At 45.0% G+C, this 17,577-nt stretch overlaps 2 protein-coding genes across 6 annotated transcripts in view; one reads left to right on the top strand and one right to left on the bottom strand.

The window, feature by feature from the left end:
* LOC147008761 (uncharacterized) overlaps positions 1-17,195 on the bottom strand; it is a 29,275-nt gene extending 12,080 nt beyond the window's left edge. Inside the window, exons 1-3 of one of the 5 annotated variants that reach the window (XM_085863686.1) lie at positions 17,070-17,195; positions 16,909-16,961; positions 13,903-13,955 (exon numbers count right to left, since the gene is read on the bottom strand). In XM_085863686.1, coding sequence (XP_085719812.1) covers positions 13,903-13,948 — 46 coding nt within the window. In that variant the 5' untranslated portion in view covers positions 13,949-13,955; positions 16,909-16,961; positions 17,070-17,195. Of the gene's footprint in view, positions 1-13,902; positions 13,956-16,664; positions 16,769-16,856; positions 17,023-17,069 lie in introns of those variants that run through there. The other 4 variants (XM_085863685.1, XM_085863684.1, XM_085863690.1 and 1 more) reach the window with 4 other exon arrangements.
* Positions 222-6,431, top strand: LOC147008762 (uncharacterized). Its single transcript, XM_085864082.1, has 4 exons — positions 222-2,969; positions 3,116-4,786; positions 4,973-5,732; positions 5,943-6,431. The coding sequence occupies exons 1-2, from the start codon at positions 2,961-2,963 to the stop codon at positions 3,875-3,877; spliced, it is 771 nt and encodes a 256-aa protein (XP_085720208.1). The 5' UTR covers positions 222-2,960; the 3' UTR covers positions 3,878-4,786; positions 4,973-5,732; positions 5,943-6,431.
* Positions 17,196-17,577: the final 382 nt, after the last annotated feature.

The raw sequence follows: 17,577 nt of genomic DNA, 5'->3' as shown, positions 1-17,577 counted from the left end.
TCGTGATAAACAGGTTGTGTGCATAAAGTTTATCCTTAATTCAAACACATCACAATACCTCATAGCGTGGTCTGTTAGTGATTTTACCGTGCACTTTCGGAAGAAAGCATGAAACTTGGTACAAAAATAGTATAACTTATTTGAAACAGTTTTAGCCCCATAGGCAGTCAAAACTGACACCCGTTCCCCAAAATACAGCCATCCGGGATTCAATGCTGATCTGGGCGTGGTCTGCTGCTTTCATGCTCCTATCTGCGCGGAGGAATGGAGAATGTACAACAAAATGGAGGTCGCGAGTGCGGTTACGCAGCATTTTTGAATGCCAATGTTTGGATTTTCGATGAGAAAAGACTCGGAATGTGCAAATAATGAATGAATCAATGAACCAGGTAAGATTTCATGTTGTTTTGTTCATGTATACCAAGATAAAGTTAGGAAATGGGTCACTCACTACTGTTATCATGGTCGAGTGGCGTGGGAGAAATAAAGAGCTATCGATCATGATTCCCCGATTGAAATCCTGTTTAAACAACGAAGGGAATTGCTTAGTAATGTCATCGTAGATCTAGGGTTATTTGTATTCTCTCCTGGGACTGAAAATTCTGATTTCTACTCGTTGACGCTGCTGAATTTGACGTGCAAAAGAGCCTAGGCCTATCTCCTAAAGGATTTCTTGGCTAACAGCCATGGGGATGGCTGATCAGAAAAGGGCACCTAAGGACACCTAACAGAAGACATTACCGAGAAAAACTTTGAAAATTTCACCTGTTCTCAGGCTATTCTGGCATGGTTTCTGCTGACAAGACTAAAATGTGGCTGAAGATTCTCTGAACATTATTGATGAAAAGGGCACTTATTTGGTCAAATAGGGCACTTTTGCTTTGCAGAGGGACTGTTGGATCCCCTAGCCTACATGACCATCACCCTTTCACCTATTAGCAGTTAGTCACACAATCGGAAATGCAAAATTTCAGAAGGCTAAATAAATCCTAGTTTAAAACCTGATTTTTCCTTCCTCTACTTTTTTCAGGTCGCCGCTGGATGCAGTAACTTGAATATCAACTGGGACAAGTGCATCATTTGCCAGACCACAATCAATGCTACCCTGCAGTGCCCAGCAAATAATCCAGGCAGCATTAAAATGTACAGCGATTTTCTGGACAATGTCGAATGCTTCAGAAATATTGGTCGTATGCCAGTACCCCTTCGTTTTGGCAAACAACATCTTGGGGAAATCATCAAAAAACGTGCGCGCTGGCACCTCCAACCATGCAAACTGAAGTTTAACAATAGTGAGTTAGTAAGAGCCCAAAGGAGGAGCAGTGAATCTACTGATGATGCAACCCCATCGAAGCGCCCTAAATGCAAGTGTTTTGATGCAAAACTGTGTTTTTTCTGCCAAAGATGTTTCTGCACAGGACTTGAGCTCCTTTTCTACCTGGAAAGCAGAAGTGAAGATTAGAGCCATTGTGAAGGAAATCGCTGATGAAGAATTAAACTCCCGTTTATCAGGAGTTGAGGACTTGGTTGCAATGTAAGCCAAATACCATAAGGCCTGCATAACCAATATCCACAACCGGTTACGGTCCATGCGCCAGAAGCAACAGCCCTCCAGTAATGAGGAAGAGTGTATAATAACTTCGCGTGTATTCTCCAAGCTGGTGGAGTACATAGACCATGAAACTCGTCTTGGAAAACAATCATTAAAGCTAGTGACAATTTGCGACCTCTATGTGAAGAGGCTGGCAGAATTTGGCATCAATCATCACGTGCACAACACTCGATTGAAGGAGAAAATCATTGACTATTTTCCTGACTGCACGGCACACTACGACGGCAGAAACGTAGTATTCATGTTCGATGAAACACTACGACTTCTGCTGCACGAGACTCATCGAGAAACCGTTGACCAAGAAGCACTCGCACTCCTGAAGGCAGCCAAGATCTTACGTCACGACATTCTTGGTCACGAAGGCTTTCGATTTGACAGACATTTCCGGAGAGGATGCCAGAAGGAATCTATACCATCACGACTCCTTACATTCTTGTCAATGGTGATGCAAGGACCAGATATCAATACCAATAATGATGAGAATCAGACGTGTCTCACCATGGGTCAGCTACTGTCATGAAATACCATTGTTCATAGACGCAGTGAATCAAACCACTCTTGCCACGGCTCCCGTGAACCTCCATTACCAGTATACATTGGTCTTGACATACTCCAAAACCAGAAGTAAGACTACCATCCAAAAACGTCTCGCTTGGGTGTGAGTATTTCATGCCATCGCGTTTTACAATTGGAGGAGTGGCTCGCATCTTCAGTGTGTGAACGGTATGAGGAAGATGGGGTTGTCTGTCCAGCTAAATTGAGAAAGGATTTGTTCACAGTTGCTGCTCTTGATAACATTGACCACAATACCTCCTCTAATACAGCAACACAATCATTCCACGGTACCAGCATCAGCTTAATGCAGAATATCAGCATTGATCGTCCAGGCATAGAACGGCCACCCATCACGATCCCTCCGATGCGACGGTCTGGTAACCACGATTTGTCTGATCACTTTGCTACAGTACCGAGTAGTGATGTTGATCTAAAACGCGTCCAGCCGAAACCTACACAACAACCAATCGACATGACTTGTCGTGATGAGGTAATTGCAATATTTCTATTGACATTCGGCATTACGTATTGGTGTTGATTACTGTAATGAATACGGACTATGACTAATTCAAAATAGTAACAATGGAAAGAAGCGATATATAGAATATTTCCAGCATTGTTATTATGTCTATGGAATTAGCTACCATGTCTTACACTATTGATCGTTTCCAATTCACAAATCGAAAAGGTGCAGTCGAGAGAAAAGGAATGGCTGGAGCACTCAGCAGCACTTCTAGATGATGCCGATGCTGAGGAAACTACCACGTTTTCTTGGGCGACATATCATGCTTTAATGAAGGAGGTAAAATACTCATGACAGCATGAACTTATTGATCTGTGGTGCACCTTGTTCTGATCAACGACATTAAGTCATCTCCGATAGTCAAAATGTGATGATGCTTCCTGAATTGCTCTCTTTGTTTATGCCTTTCTGCTCAATATTTGCAGAGCTTCCAGAATCATGGTGCGATCGTCGCAATGCTGCCTCTTTACTCCAACAAGTCGACCGATCCGGGCATGGTGAAGCATGGGATGGAGAAAAATTGCACGGCTGTAGACTTCCTCAACCCAGGTCAGATTCCTGTAGTAGAAATGGATCAACTGCTTTATTCAGTGGGGAAATCGATTCAGTGGAAGTGGCCTGAGGTGTATGGAGAACAGAGTTATATTTTGATGCTCGGTGGCCTTCACACTGAAATGGCGCTGTGGAGATGCATGGGCGATGTTCTGCTGAATTCAGGATGGACTGATATGATCACCACGTTGGGGATAACCACCTCAGGTATCGCAGAGTCGTATTTGACATGTTCGCATGCCAAGCGTACACACCGTGCTCATGAGCTCACTGCTCTAGCCCTCAACAAGCTACAAGAAGATGCCTACGATGAAAGCTTCAGCGACAAGGATATGGAACAGTGGAGGCAGTCCATGTGCCAGTCCTCACCGATGTTCCTGTACTGGGATATGGTGTTGCGATATGAGATACTTGTACTCATATTCGTTCGGGCTCATCGCGAACGGAACTTCGTGCTGTACCGAGAAGTTCTACAAGAACGGATTCACTTATTCTTCGCCCTGGATCATCAAAATTATGCCCGATGGCTGTCGGTTCATATCCACGACATGTTCACTCTTCCTGAAGCAATCAGGAAGGAGTTCTTGGACAATGGAAATTGGGTAATATCGAAGACTGCACGTGCATTCTCTTAAATGGCCATTGACCAGTGTCACGAACAAACTAACAAGGATGTTAAGGGGTCTGGTGGGGCAATTGGTCTTTTGACTCACCAAATTCTCTAAAACAATGGATGTTAGCTGGTCCTGAAAGGTCACGCCTGCTTGAAGAATTCTATCAAGAATACCAAACTGACGTAAGCAGCGAAGGTGGTAAACGCCACCACGAGGAAACGGCCGCATTCCATCGAACGAATGTGAAACATGCCACAGATACAGTATGTTCCACACAATCAACTCGACAGGAAATCCCTTCACCATTGACTGTCCTGAATTGGTGGTCTTAGGTTCGGGGGAGTGCACCTCTGATGATGCCATCAAACATCTGCGGTTGCTGAAATCGATTGGTCAAAGTCAGTACAACAATTTCAGCACTGGTGTGTACTTGAGAATGGTACTGCGTCTATCTGCAACCCAATCAAGAGAAACCAGTTGCCCATTTTTCGCGTCACTAAACGAGCAGCATCCAAGATGTCGCAAAATCCTCGGATAGCGAAAAATGATCTTTCCCTGTTTCTCGGCAACTTTCCCTGGCAACTGTACATCTCGATACAGCACAGAGAGTGCGACATGGATGAATTATTCTCACACGAAACCTGCATGTAACCTCCGGCATTAACAGACTGTGAGACACTGCAGCTTGGCAAGAAGTCTGTGCCACTTAAATGTCTGAATGACCCCGTTGTGGATGAGGAAAAGCCGTCAAACATGGACTGTATCATCTTGGATGGTGCTGCCATCGTTCATGCAGTGACACCAAACTTGACGACCATCACATTCGATGACTACGTTGATCGAGTGTTCATCCCCTACATCAAGAATCAATTATGGTCCAGTTCGCAGCTACATCTAGTGTTGGATGCTTACATCGAAGACAGCTTGAAGGTACAATTTCGGTTTTACATTCAATGAGCGTTTATCCTTTAATATGAAAAGCAAGTGTTTATTATCAATCAGCTTAAATGTTGGTAATCCTTGGATCAAATGAAGGGGTAATGCTTCTTACTTAACACTCAACAGAACTTTTCAGTTATTCATACGTCACTGTATGTCATTGTTTATTAAATGCAGGTGTATACCCTTGAAAAAGCGTGGATATGGAAGTCGGCGGAAGGTGTTTGGTCCAACGAAATTACCCAAATGGAGCAGCTTCCTGAAAAACAACAAGAACAAGGAAGAGCTGTTCGATTTTCTATCTCGCAAAGCATCGCAGTGTACCTTCCCAAACAAGGAAGTTTTCCTCAAGTTGCGGGAAGAAACCATTGCCATCGACACAGTATGAACGATGGTGACCTGCGATCACGAGGAAGCCGACACCAGGCTAGTCGTTCACTTGTTCCATGCACTATTGATGGGTCACATGAAGATTCAGATCAGGACCGTGGTCACCGTCGTGATTCTTCTGGGAGTGTTTGCTTCAGTGCTGCGGACTTACCCTGATGCCGACGTTTGGGTGGGGATGGGATTCGGTAAGAATCTTAACAAACTCCACATAAACACCATCTTCCATCGTCTCGGTGAGGAAAAGTCCACATGTCTGCCAGCCTTTCACACGCTAACAGGCTCCGACACCACATCAGCCTTCGCTTGCAAAGGAAAGAAAACTGCCTGGATGGCATGGGCCCTCTGTCCCGAGCTTACGCAGGCATTACTTGAAATTGCCCAGAATCCATTCACTATTCCTGATCAACCTAACTTCAAAAAGATCAAGAAGTTTGTTTGCGCAATGTACGACCAATCGCTGGACAGTGGTATCACAGTGAACAAGGTTCGGCAAAGCCTCTTCTGCTGGAAATCTGTGAAGAGTCGAGACAGATTACCACCTACTGAGGTAAGATTCGATACTCTTTCAGAGCCCGCCATCAGTTAATCCTAATGAGAATTTCTTGACTTTGGAGTATGCGAACTACCTTTTCATTTTCCATGATATTTATCCACGATGCCTCTCATTTTTCGAGGATGCCTTTTATGTCAGCATATCAAACGTGCCATATACCAAACCGGCATTTGGATGATGAGCCCCATTCCCAATCGTCCGCAGGCCACACCGTCGGATTTTGGATGGAGGAAGAGGGATGGCAAGTGGGAGCCAATTTGGACAACACAAGCCCTCATCTCAAAGGCCTGTCAACATTACTCATCAGGTGCAAATGCAAAACAGACAGCCGGATTTGCAAATGCGCCCATGCTGAACTGCAGTGCACCCGTCTATGCAAGTGCAACTGTATAAAATGAGACCACGGTTGTGATGAAATAAAGGATGAAGTGACGCGCGATCACGTGTCGCGCAGCTCGCACACGGGACAGATAAAACCGAGATGCCGCGCGGTCGGTGGGATTGTCCCTGGGGCATTGTCATTAACTGCTGTCGTTCACTTGGTGTTCGTTGAATGGTAAGAGTTGAGAGTATACCGGACTCCGTGTATTTGCTGGCTAATTGTTGTTATGCTTTTCCGTGATTGACTGCACATGTATTCCTTTATTTCTGTGCCTGTAGAAACGGCTTCAATCAAGTGAAATAAAGCCTTATACTCCGAAGGTTTTTCGCTCATATTCACTTCAATTTATTTCACTTGATTCCTTCAGCTGCCTCAACCGACTATGGACAAGATCTACAAGCTGGAGAGGTTTGATGCGGACCCGAACACCACCGACTCGGAAATGAAGTGGTCCCATTGGTACCGCTCCTTCTCACACTATCTGTCCATCATTGAAGAGGGAGCCGACAAACTGGCCGCACTGGTAAACCATGTCTCGCCAAGTGTATTCAGGCTCTTCTCGGAGTGTGACACTTACGACGCAGCGATCGACGTGCTGCGGGCGCTCTACGTGAAGCGCAAGAACGAGGTATACATACGACATCTTTTCAACACACGCAGGCAAGAAGCCGGTGAGACAATCGATCAGTACCTGCAAGCTCTGAGGCAGTTGGGCAAAGACTGCAATTTCCGGGCTGTAACCGCCGAGGAACATCGAGATGAAGCGACCCGAGAGGCGTTCACCAAGGAGCTCAGGTCAGCCCCCATTCGGCAACGGTTACTGGAAAAAGCACAACCCAAGCTTGAAATGGTTGCCGACCAGGCCCGAGCTATGGATACGGCTCAGCAGCAATCTGAATCATATGGGACACCGGTGTTGCTAATGAACGCTGCTACGACGGAAACTCAAAGAACCCCCCGGGACACCTCCGACACTGAGGATGGAGATAAACCCGAGGAATCGGATACCCAGACCTCGTCAAACTCCTCAGCAACTACTTCGGTTGGTAAATGTTTCTTTTGTGGGGATAAAAGACACCCCCGTAACAAATGCCCCGCCAGGGATGCCACATGCATGAACTGTGACAAGAAAGGGCATTATGCCAGGGTATGCAAATCTACTCTTAGAAGAAATAAACCCACTTCTGCGGATCTCTACTCACAAAAGAAAGTAACAGCAGCTTCACCGGGGAATCTATCCAAGGTTATCATCAACGTACGAATTAACGGGCATATGGCTGAGGCGCTGATTGATACCGGTAGCTCTGAAAGTTTCGTCAACAGCTCACGAGCGAAGGGCAGGAAATGGAAAATCCACCCGACAGACAATACGGTATGCATGGCCTCCACATCACTACAGTCCAGGGTACGAGGGTACTGTAATGTTGAGCTGGACGTAAAAGGCTACACGTATCAGGATGTAAGGGTACTGGTGCTTCGCGATTTATGCGCAGATGTAATTTTGGGTCATAATGTCCTCAAGCAGCACACGAGTGTCGAAATACCCTTTGGAGGAAACAAACCTCGTCTAATTCTAAATGCTCTGACCACCGCAGAGGTATCGTCCCCCCTGCTGTTTGCTAACTTGTCGCCGGACTGTAAACCGATAGCGATCAAATCGCGACGATATACCACCGCCGATACGAACTTCATCGCTTCTGAGACTAAGCGATTACTGGAAGAAGGTATTATAGAACCGAGCGATTCGCCATGCGCGCGCAGGTATTGGTGACCACCAACCAGAACCATAAGAAACGAATGGTTGTCGATTACTCTCAAATGGTCAACCGCTTCACCCACCTCGATGCCTACCCATTGCCACGCATAGACGAGATGGTCGAATGCGTGGCCAACTACAAAATATTCAGCACCATCGATTTGCGAAGCGCCTATCATCAAATTCCCATTCGAGAGGAAGACAAACCTTACACCGCGTTCGAGGCAGGTAGACGCCTCTATCAATTTAAGAGGATTCCGTTCGGTGTCACTAATGGAGTAGCTTGCTTCCAACGAGTCATGGACGACATCATCTCGGATGAAAACCTCAAAGACACTTTTGTTTACGTGGACAATGTCACGGTGTGCGGTAAGGATCGGGGGGAACATGATATGAATCTGGACAGATTCTTGAGCATTGCTAGAAAATATAATCTGACTCTCAACTACGACAAATGCGTATTCTCGGCAAAGTCAATTGATCTTCTCGGCTACACAATAGCCGACGGCACGATTAAGCCCGATCCTGAATGATTGCGCCCACTCCGTGAGCTACCCCCACCTCATGACCTGCAGTCATCGCGCTGGGTGATTGGGATGTTCGCTTACTACGCTAAATGGATTCCACAATATTCTGAGAAAATACATCCCCTGGTGCATTGCAAAACCTTCCCGCCAGATGCTGCTGTTGTAAAAGCTTTCCACAGCCTCAAAGACGAAATCAGTAATTCCGTGGTATTATCGATCGATAGCACGGTGCCGTTCGTGGTGGAAACGGACGCTTCCGATCATGCAATCGCCGCGACGCTCAATCAGTCCGGCCGACCCGTCGCGTTCTTCTCGAGAACCCTATCTGGAAGCGAGCAGAGACACTCAGCAATAGAGAAGGAAGCGTACGCTATTGTCGAAGCCCTACGTAAATGGAGACATTATTTACTGGGCAACCACTTCACACTCGTCACGGACCAGCGATCCATTGCCTTCATGTTTGATAGGAAAAATAACGGGAAAATAATGAGATGGCGGATAGATCTATCCTGTTATAGTTACGACATTGTTTATCGGCCCGGGAGGGAGAACCCTGCTGCAGACACCTTCTCTCAGGTCTACTGTTCGGTGACAATCGGTCGGGCTTTGCAAGACCTTCATGTGTCTCTGTGCCACCCAGGGGTAACCAGAATGGCACATTTCGTGCGCAGACAAAACCTTCCCTATTCTATCGAAGATATTAAACAAGTGAGTGCTTCTTGCCCTGTTTGTGCTGAAATAAAACCCAGATTCTATGGTGCCGCTTCTGGCAGGTTGATCAAGGCCACTTCACCCTTCGAGAGACTAAATATTGACTTTAAAGGGCCCCTGCCAACTGAGATAGGCAACAGATACATACTCACTGTTGTTGACGAATACTCAAGGTTCCCGTTTGCATTCCCGTGCCCGGATACGACCTTGAGCACCGTCGTGAAATGTCTCTCTGACCTCTTTGCCATGTTTGGGAAACCTTCGTACATACTGTTGCGGATTCGCGCCCGCCGGCGTGCAGACGGCCACGTAACTCGAATCGCGGCACGTCGCCCACCGGACGGACAATCCAGTCGTGACCCTCTCGGACTAACGCCGGGAACCAGTCACGGGTGGACCTTTCGGTCTCACCGCGATCGTGCCAATCGGCCCCCGCGTGGGATAGGGTTGCTCGCCAAATTCGACCTACCTAACTACCCACGCGGAGGGTAGACCGGGCGATCGCACCTCGCCGCAGGCCGACTTCGGACACGGGCCACTTTAAGCGACCCGTTCCGTACTATTGGATAACCGAGCGGTGTTATTCGTCGGCCTCGACGGTTCGATTAATTACCGGGCGTATTCAGCCCACTACCAACCCTTTACGTGAAGCAAGATGGGGATTGAATAAACGAAAAGACGAAGCGAAGCGGGAAAACAGTTCAACATAAAGCACATTTATTCGCGATGAACGGAAAGCACACATATACAATTCCACCAAAAGCACATGGAAAAGAAGAAGAAACACAATGCAATTTTACACAAAAAGCAAATGTAAAAGAGAAGACACAATGCAGAGCTATCCGACTACCGAGCACACGGCAACACTTATACAATTTTACTTCACAGACGGCGCCGACAACACACACACTCAAAGCAAAGAAAAAGAACACCCTCAAGGATGAGGCGGGCCTGGGGCCGAGACCGGGTCGGGCCTACCCGTCTGATGATGAGACGCGAAGTGGCGATGGTGCCTCAACTCCGCGGGCCTCGCGGACAGTGTCTGGTAGGGGGTGGGAAAAGGGGCCCCCTTTGTCGCACTATCTCAGCGCGGGGGGGAAACAGGAGGGGGTTGCTGATGCTCGGGGGAAGGAGGATTTTTATTCTGTCTCGGGTCCCGCGACGAGCGTCTCCACCTCGACCAGGTCGCGCCGTCCGCCTCCCGCCTTCAGCTCCCGGCACCGACGCGAGCACCCCCTCGTCCGTCTTCGCCGCCGCCACCTCTCCATAGCTCCGCCGACAACTCGTTCCAACGCACAGCTCGTTCCAACGCGCAACTTCCTTCCAGCTCCACCGACGACTCTCTTGAACTCCGAACTCTTCGTTCCAACGCACAACTCCTTTCTGACGAACGCAGCCGCTTATATCAGCCCCGTGGCTTCGCCTTTGACCCCCTGCCTTCGACCTTTCACCTCGCTCCCCATTGGCCCGAGAAAAAGTGGGCGTGAATGCTTTTTGATCCATGAATTTGCATATAGCGACCGCCCTCCAACGCCCTGGAGGCGGGGCCAAATCGCCCCTCGCTCACCGATTGGACGGAACAAAAGTGGGCGTGAGTCGTTTTTGATCCGTTTTTCTGCGGAAAGTCCGTGATGTTTTGTACACGCTGTTCGGTGCGCGCCCTGCACGAGTCCAGTACCGGTACCCACCAGCGGCGCAAGAACGGTGGCGATGCGACGGTTGCGAGGTGTGACGGTAAAGGTCGTGGCTGTTGTGGTGAAGCGGCGTTGTGGTGGGTGGTTGATGTTGTGATGACTGTTGAGACGTGGTTGGTGGTGGTAGAGATGGTGGCTGGTCCAAAATAAAGATAGTAAAAGAAAAACGGCTATCCTGAAGAGTCGCAGCACGCATGAATGACATTTATTCCCTCTAGACAACGGGTTTGGGCCTAACTACACATATACTTACCGAGATATCTCACCTAAGGGACCTGAATGGTGGTTTGCGAATTTGGTCAACCACAACAATACATTCAGACAGAGGACCGTGTTTCATGTCGGCCGAACTCAAACAGTTCCTATATGAACACGGCATAGCAACTAGTCGAACGACGAGTTACAACCCACAAGGTAATGGGCAGGTGGAACGGCATAATGGAGTCATTTGGAAAGCCGTAACCCTGGCACTGAAATCGAGAGGACTGGGGCCCGAGCGGTGGGAGGTTACCCTTCCCGATGCTCTGAACTCCATACGCTCTTTGCTCTGCACGTCCATCAATGCTACTCTGCACGAACGAATGTTTACTCACCAACGGCGATATACCGGCGGCCAATCGGTGCCCAACTGGCTAACCTATCAGGGTACAGTGTTCATGAAGCGCCTGGTACGACAAAGCAAGTATGAACCGATGGTGGAGAAGGTCGAACTCATCGATGCTAATCCTGAGTATGCTCATGTTAGACTTCCTGATGGCAGGGAGACCACTGTGTCGGTTCGCCATCTGGCTCCCGCAGGTACTCCTCCTGCAGGTACTCCTCCATCTGGTACTCCTCCCTCTGACATTCCCTCCCCAGGTGTTTCCCCCCCAGGAACTTCACCCGAGAATGGTGGCGACGGAGCTACCGCATTCCACCCGAGAGCTATCGAGGAGTCATTCCCGGCACGAGTCGAGGCTCCCCAAGAGGATCAGAAGCCTTCCCCAAGTGAAACCACCATTTACTTCCGGAGAGATCGATGGATAAAACCCCCTCGACGACTCGATCTGTAAAAGGGGATTATCGGCATCCCTCGATGGCACCTTACCATGCTTCTATAACTCAAAATAATCCTCACTGCTTGAAATGTATGCTTCTGTAGTTTAAATAGTTCTCACTGCTTGAAATGTATGCTCCTATAGCTTTGAATTAATCATGGTGCGTTAGTTGAGCCTCGAGTTACATTTTAAAAATGGGGAGAATGTGATGAAATAAAGGATGAAGTGACGCGCGATCACGTGTCGCGCAGCTCGCACACGGGACAGATAAAACCGAGATGCCGCGCGGTCGGTGGGATTGTCCCTGAGGCATTGTCATTAACTGCTGTAGTTCACTTGGTGTTCGTTGAATGGTATGAATTGAGAGTATACCGGACTCCGTGTATTTGCTGGCTAACTGTTGTTATGCTTTGCCGTGATTGACTGCACATGTATTCCTTTATTTCTGTGCCTGTAGAAACGGCTTCAATCAAGTGAAATAAAGCCTTATACTCCGAAGGTTTTTCCCTCACATTCACTTCAACGGTGAGAAGTTTGATTCTTAGAAAATGCTTCGTCGATGAGATTGTGGTGGCCATATTGAAAAATGGCTGACCACGGGTCACCAAAGGTCAATTTCTTTGTTATATTTGAAAAGACTGAGGTTGATTTAGTAGGGGTAGGTGAAATGAGGACATTGATTTTTTTGTCATTTTAAGGTGCATATAAGCGGTACATTCTTCATCAACATCTATCTATAATTCCAGCAATGTGTGTGTGTGTGTGTGTGTGTGTGTGTGTGTGTGTGTGTGTGTGTGTGTGTGTGTGTGTGTGTGTGTGTGTGTGTGTGTGTGTGTGTGTGCGACCGCTGTTTCTCGACAACCACTGGTCCGATGTGATTGAAACTTGCCAGGTATATTGCTGGGGACCTGAGTATGTGCCTTTTCAAGGTTGATATTAATCGGACAAGTGGTTCCCAAGTTATGGCCATGTATTTACCAAACCAATGACAGGACACGGTGCTTTGACGTCACGATTGACGTCACAATTGTTCTTCTTTTTTTCTTTTTTTTTGCACGTACAGCCACGCACGTACGGGCACATACTAGTCTATCTATAATTCCAGCAATCTCTGTGTGTCTGTCTGTGACCGCTTTCTCGCCAACCACTGGTCAGATCTAATTGAAACTTGCCAGGTAAATTGCTGGGGCCCTGTGGATGTGCTTTTTCAAGGTTTGATATTAATCGAACAAGTGGTTCCCAAGTTATGGCCATTTATTTACCAAACCAATGACAGGACATGGTGCTATGACATCACAATTCTTCTTTTTTTTTTTTTTTGCACGTCCAGCCACGCACCCACTAGTTGAATTCAAACCAGCCTGTCGGCCATCTTGGAAAATGGCAGCCACGATCATTTTCCAGAATGCCTACGGGGCCAAAAACCTTTGATAGGTCCATAACTAACTTCATGCCATATTTGGTGCTTTCTTCCGGAAGTGCACGTGAAGGTCCAATGTCTGACATAACAGACCACACTATCATTGTGATAATATATTCAACGCTTCTTTGTTTATAAGCAGCTTTGCAGGAGCATCATTAGCTGGGAGGCCGTGGCTGTGCCGCTGATGCAGTGCCCTCTCCTCGTCTTGGCAGGAATTTGGAATTTGTTGAGGATGCCGGCGATAGCTCACCTACTTTGACGTCCACCATCTAATGCTGGCAAAAGGGACACACCGTAAAACATCGGGATGACAGTTTATAGCTGGACCGGGATTCGAACCCGAGCTAGACAGCTTAGAGGGGAGTGTGTGTGTGTGTGTGTGTGTGTGTGTGTGTGTGTGTGTGTGTGTGTGTGTGTGTGTGTGTGTGTGTGTGTGTGTGTGTGTGTGTGTGTGTGTGTGTGTGTGTGTGTGTAGCTCAAGGCCATCCTATCGGCCTCTATTCAACGAGGTGTACGAACTACACCACACGCATCAACATACAGAATGGAGAGGATAAAATACACGAAACACGAGTAACATTTTGACGCGAGACGAAGCGGTATTCCAGTGACCCGTCAGTACGAGCAAGATTACCTCGTTTTTGGCAGCAGGGACACGGCGACAACGAACTACCCTCCATGTTTCCTCTGTGGCGAAAATCATTCATTTCAGATTTCAATTACCTTCATATTTCAATCACCTTCACATTTCAATCACCTTCATATTTCATTCCTTTCAGATTTCAATCACCTTCATTTTCATTCCTTTCAGATTTCAATCACCTTCATATTTCATTCCTTTCAGATTTCAATCACCTTCATATTTCATTCCTTTCAGATTTCAATCACCTTCATATTTCATTCCTTTCAGATTTCAACCTCCTTCATATTTCATTCCTCACAGATTTCAATCACCTTCATATTTCATTCCTTTAAGATTTAAATCACCTTCAAATTTCATTCCTTTCAGATTTAAATCACCATTCAATTTCATTACTTATAGATGTAAATCACCTTCATATTTCATTCCTTTCAGATTTCAATCACCTTCATATTTCATTCCTTTCAGATTTCAATCACCTTCAAATTTCATTCCTTTCAGATTTCAATCACCTTCATATTTCAATCACCTTCATATTTCATTCCTTTCATATTTCAATCACCTTCAAATTTCATTCCTTTCAGATTTCAATCACCTTCATATTTCATTCCTTTCAGATTTCAACCTCCTTCATATTTCATTCCGCACAGATTTCAATCACCTTCATATTTCATTCCTTTAAGATTTAAATCACCTTCAAATTTCATTCCTTTCAGATTTAAATCACCTTTAAATTTCATTACTTATAGATGTAAATCACCTTCATATTTCATTCCTTTCAGATTTCAATCACCTTCATATTTCATTCCTTTCAGATTTCAATCACCTTCAAATTTCATTCCTTTCAGATTTCAATCACCTTCATATTTCATTCCTTTCAGATTTCAACCTCCTTCATATTTCATTCCACACAGATTTCCATCACCTTCATATTTCATTCCTTTAAGATTTAAATCACCTTCAAATTTCATTCCTTTCAGATTTAAATCACCTTTCAATATCATTACTTATAGATGTCAATCACCTTTCAATTTCATTCCTTTCAGATTTCAATCACCTTCACATTTCATTCCTCACAGATTTCAACCTCCTTCACATTTCATTCCTCACCGATTTCAACTTCCTTAATATTTCATTCCTCACAGATTTCAATCACCTTCACATTTCATTCCTCACAGATTTCAACCTCCTTCATATTTCATTCCTCACAGATTTCAACCTCCTTCATATTTCATTCCTCACAGATTTCAACCTCCTTCACATTTCATTCCTCACAGATTTCAATCACCTTCACATTTCATTCCTCACAGATTTCAACCTCCTTCATATTTCATTCCTCACAGATTTCAACCTCCTTCCTATTTCATTCCTCACAGATTTCAACCTCCTTCACATTTCATTCCTCACAGATTTCAACCTCCTTCATATTTCATTCCTCACACATTTCAACCTCCTTCATATTTCATTCCTCACAGATTTCAATCACCTTCACATTTCATTCCTCACAGATTTCAATCACCTTCACATTTCATTCCTCACAGATTTCAATCACCTTCACATTTCATTCCTCACAGATTTCAACCTCCTTCATATTTCATTCCTCACACATTTCAACCTCCTTCATATTTCATTCCTCACAGATTTCAACCTCCTTCACATTTCATTCCTCACAGATTTCAATCACCTTCACATTTCATTCCTCACAGATTTCAACCTCCTTCATATTTCATTCCTCACAGATTTCAACCTCCTTCCTATTTCATTCCTCACAGATTTCAACCTCCTTCACATTTCATTCCTCACAGATTTCAACCTCCTTCATATTTCATTCCTCACACATTTCAACCTCCTTCATATTTCATTCCTCACAGATTTCAATCACCTTCATATTTCATTCCTCACAGATTTCAATCACCTTCACATTTCATTCCTCACAGATTTCAATCACCTTCACATTTCATTCCTCACAGATTTCAATCACCTTCACATTTCATTCCTCACAGATTTCAACCTCCTTCATATTTCATTCCTCACACATTTCAACCTCCTTCATATTTCATTCCTCACAGATTTCAACCTCCTTCACATTTCATTCCTCACAGATTTCAATCACCTTCACATTTCATTCCTCACAGATTTCAACCTCCTTCATATTTCATTCCTCACAGATTTCAACCTCCTTCCTATTTCATTCCTCACAGATTTCAACCTCCTTCACATTTCATTCCTCACAGATTTCAACCTCCTTCATATTTCATTCCTCACACATTTCAACCTCCTTCATATTTCATTCCTCACAGATTTCAATCACCTTCACATTTCATTCCTCACAGATTTTAATCACCTTCATATTCATTCCTTTCAGATTTCAATCACCTTCATATTTCATTCCTTTCAGATTTCAATCACCTTCATATTTCATTCCTTTCAGATTTCAATCACCTTCATATTTCATTCCTCACAGATTTCAACCTCCTTCATATTTCATTCCTCACACATTTCAACCTCCTTCATATTTCATTCCTCACAGATTTCAATCACCTTCACATTTCATTCCTCACAGATTTCAACGTCCTTCACATTTCATTCCTCACAGATTTCAATCACCTTCACATTTCATTCCTCAAAGATTTCAACGTCCTTCACATTTCATTCCTCACAGATTTTAACCTCCTTCATATTTCATTCCTCACAGATTTCAACCTCCTTCATATTTCAACCTCCTTCATATTTCATTCCTCACAAATTTCAATCACCTTCATATTTTCATTTCACTCGTTATATATTACGTACACCTCTTAATTTAAATTCCTGAACGGATTTAATTTCCTCCCATTTCATCAACTGCGGAGGAAGCAACGCAGTTCCCTCCAGATTTCGTTCTCTCAGATTTCCTTCCTTCCAAATTCCATTCAGATTTTACTTCCTACAACAATTTAATTCCTTACTCTTTCATTTCTTGTGGAGAAAGCCGCGCATTTCCCTCCAGATTACATTTACCTCAAAATTTGATGCCTTCTTTCATTCCGTCATTTTATTCTGCACCATTTCATCTGTGGAGAAAGTGACGCAGTTCCCTCAGATTTCGTTCTCTCAGATTTCCTTCCTTCCAAATTCAATTCCATTCAGATTTTACTTCCTACAACAATTTAATTCCTTACTCTTTCATTTCTTGTGGAGAAAGCCGCGCATTTCCCTCGAGATTCCATTTACCTCAAAATTCGATTCCTTCTTTCATTCCTTCAATTTATTCTGCACTATTATTTTCATCTGTGGAGAAAGTGACGCAGTTCCCTCACATTTCGTTCCCAACAGATTTTTGTTTCCTCTCGTTTCCATTCCCTGCAATTTAATTCCCTCTCAATGTGGTTCCCTCAATTGAATTCAGCTCCAGATATAATTCCTTCCATATTTCATTCCCTATTAAAATTTTATATGTGGAATTTTTTCTCATATATATTTGTGCGAAGAATAAAAACACATTGAGCCGAAACGAATAATAAAACTCTTTATTAAAACCCTGACGTTTCAGAAGACCACGATCTTCCGTTCTCAGAGGTAAAAAAAAAATTTAAACCGCACGTGCTGCTCTTATACGTGAACTGCTCTTATGTCCAACGCCAACGGCTACGTGTCACGATTGGGCTGCGAGGGGGACCAATCAGCGTG

This window comes from Eptatretus burgeri, chromosome 18 (genome assembly GCF_056783735.1).
Source record: "Eptatretus burgeri isolate ZD-2024b chromosome 18, Ebu_testis_v1, whole genome shotgun sequence".
In the NCBI taxonomy this organism is placed as follows: domain Eukaryota; kingdom Metazoa; phylum Chordata; class Myxini; order Myxiniformes; family Myxinidae; genus Eptatretus; species Eptatretus burgeri.
The sequence above is the reverse complement of the archived record's forward strand: the minus strand, read 5'-3'. Positions and strand labels throughout refer to the sequence as shown.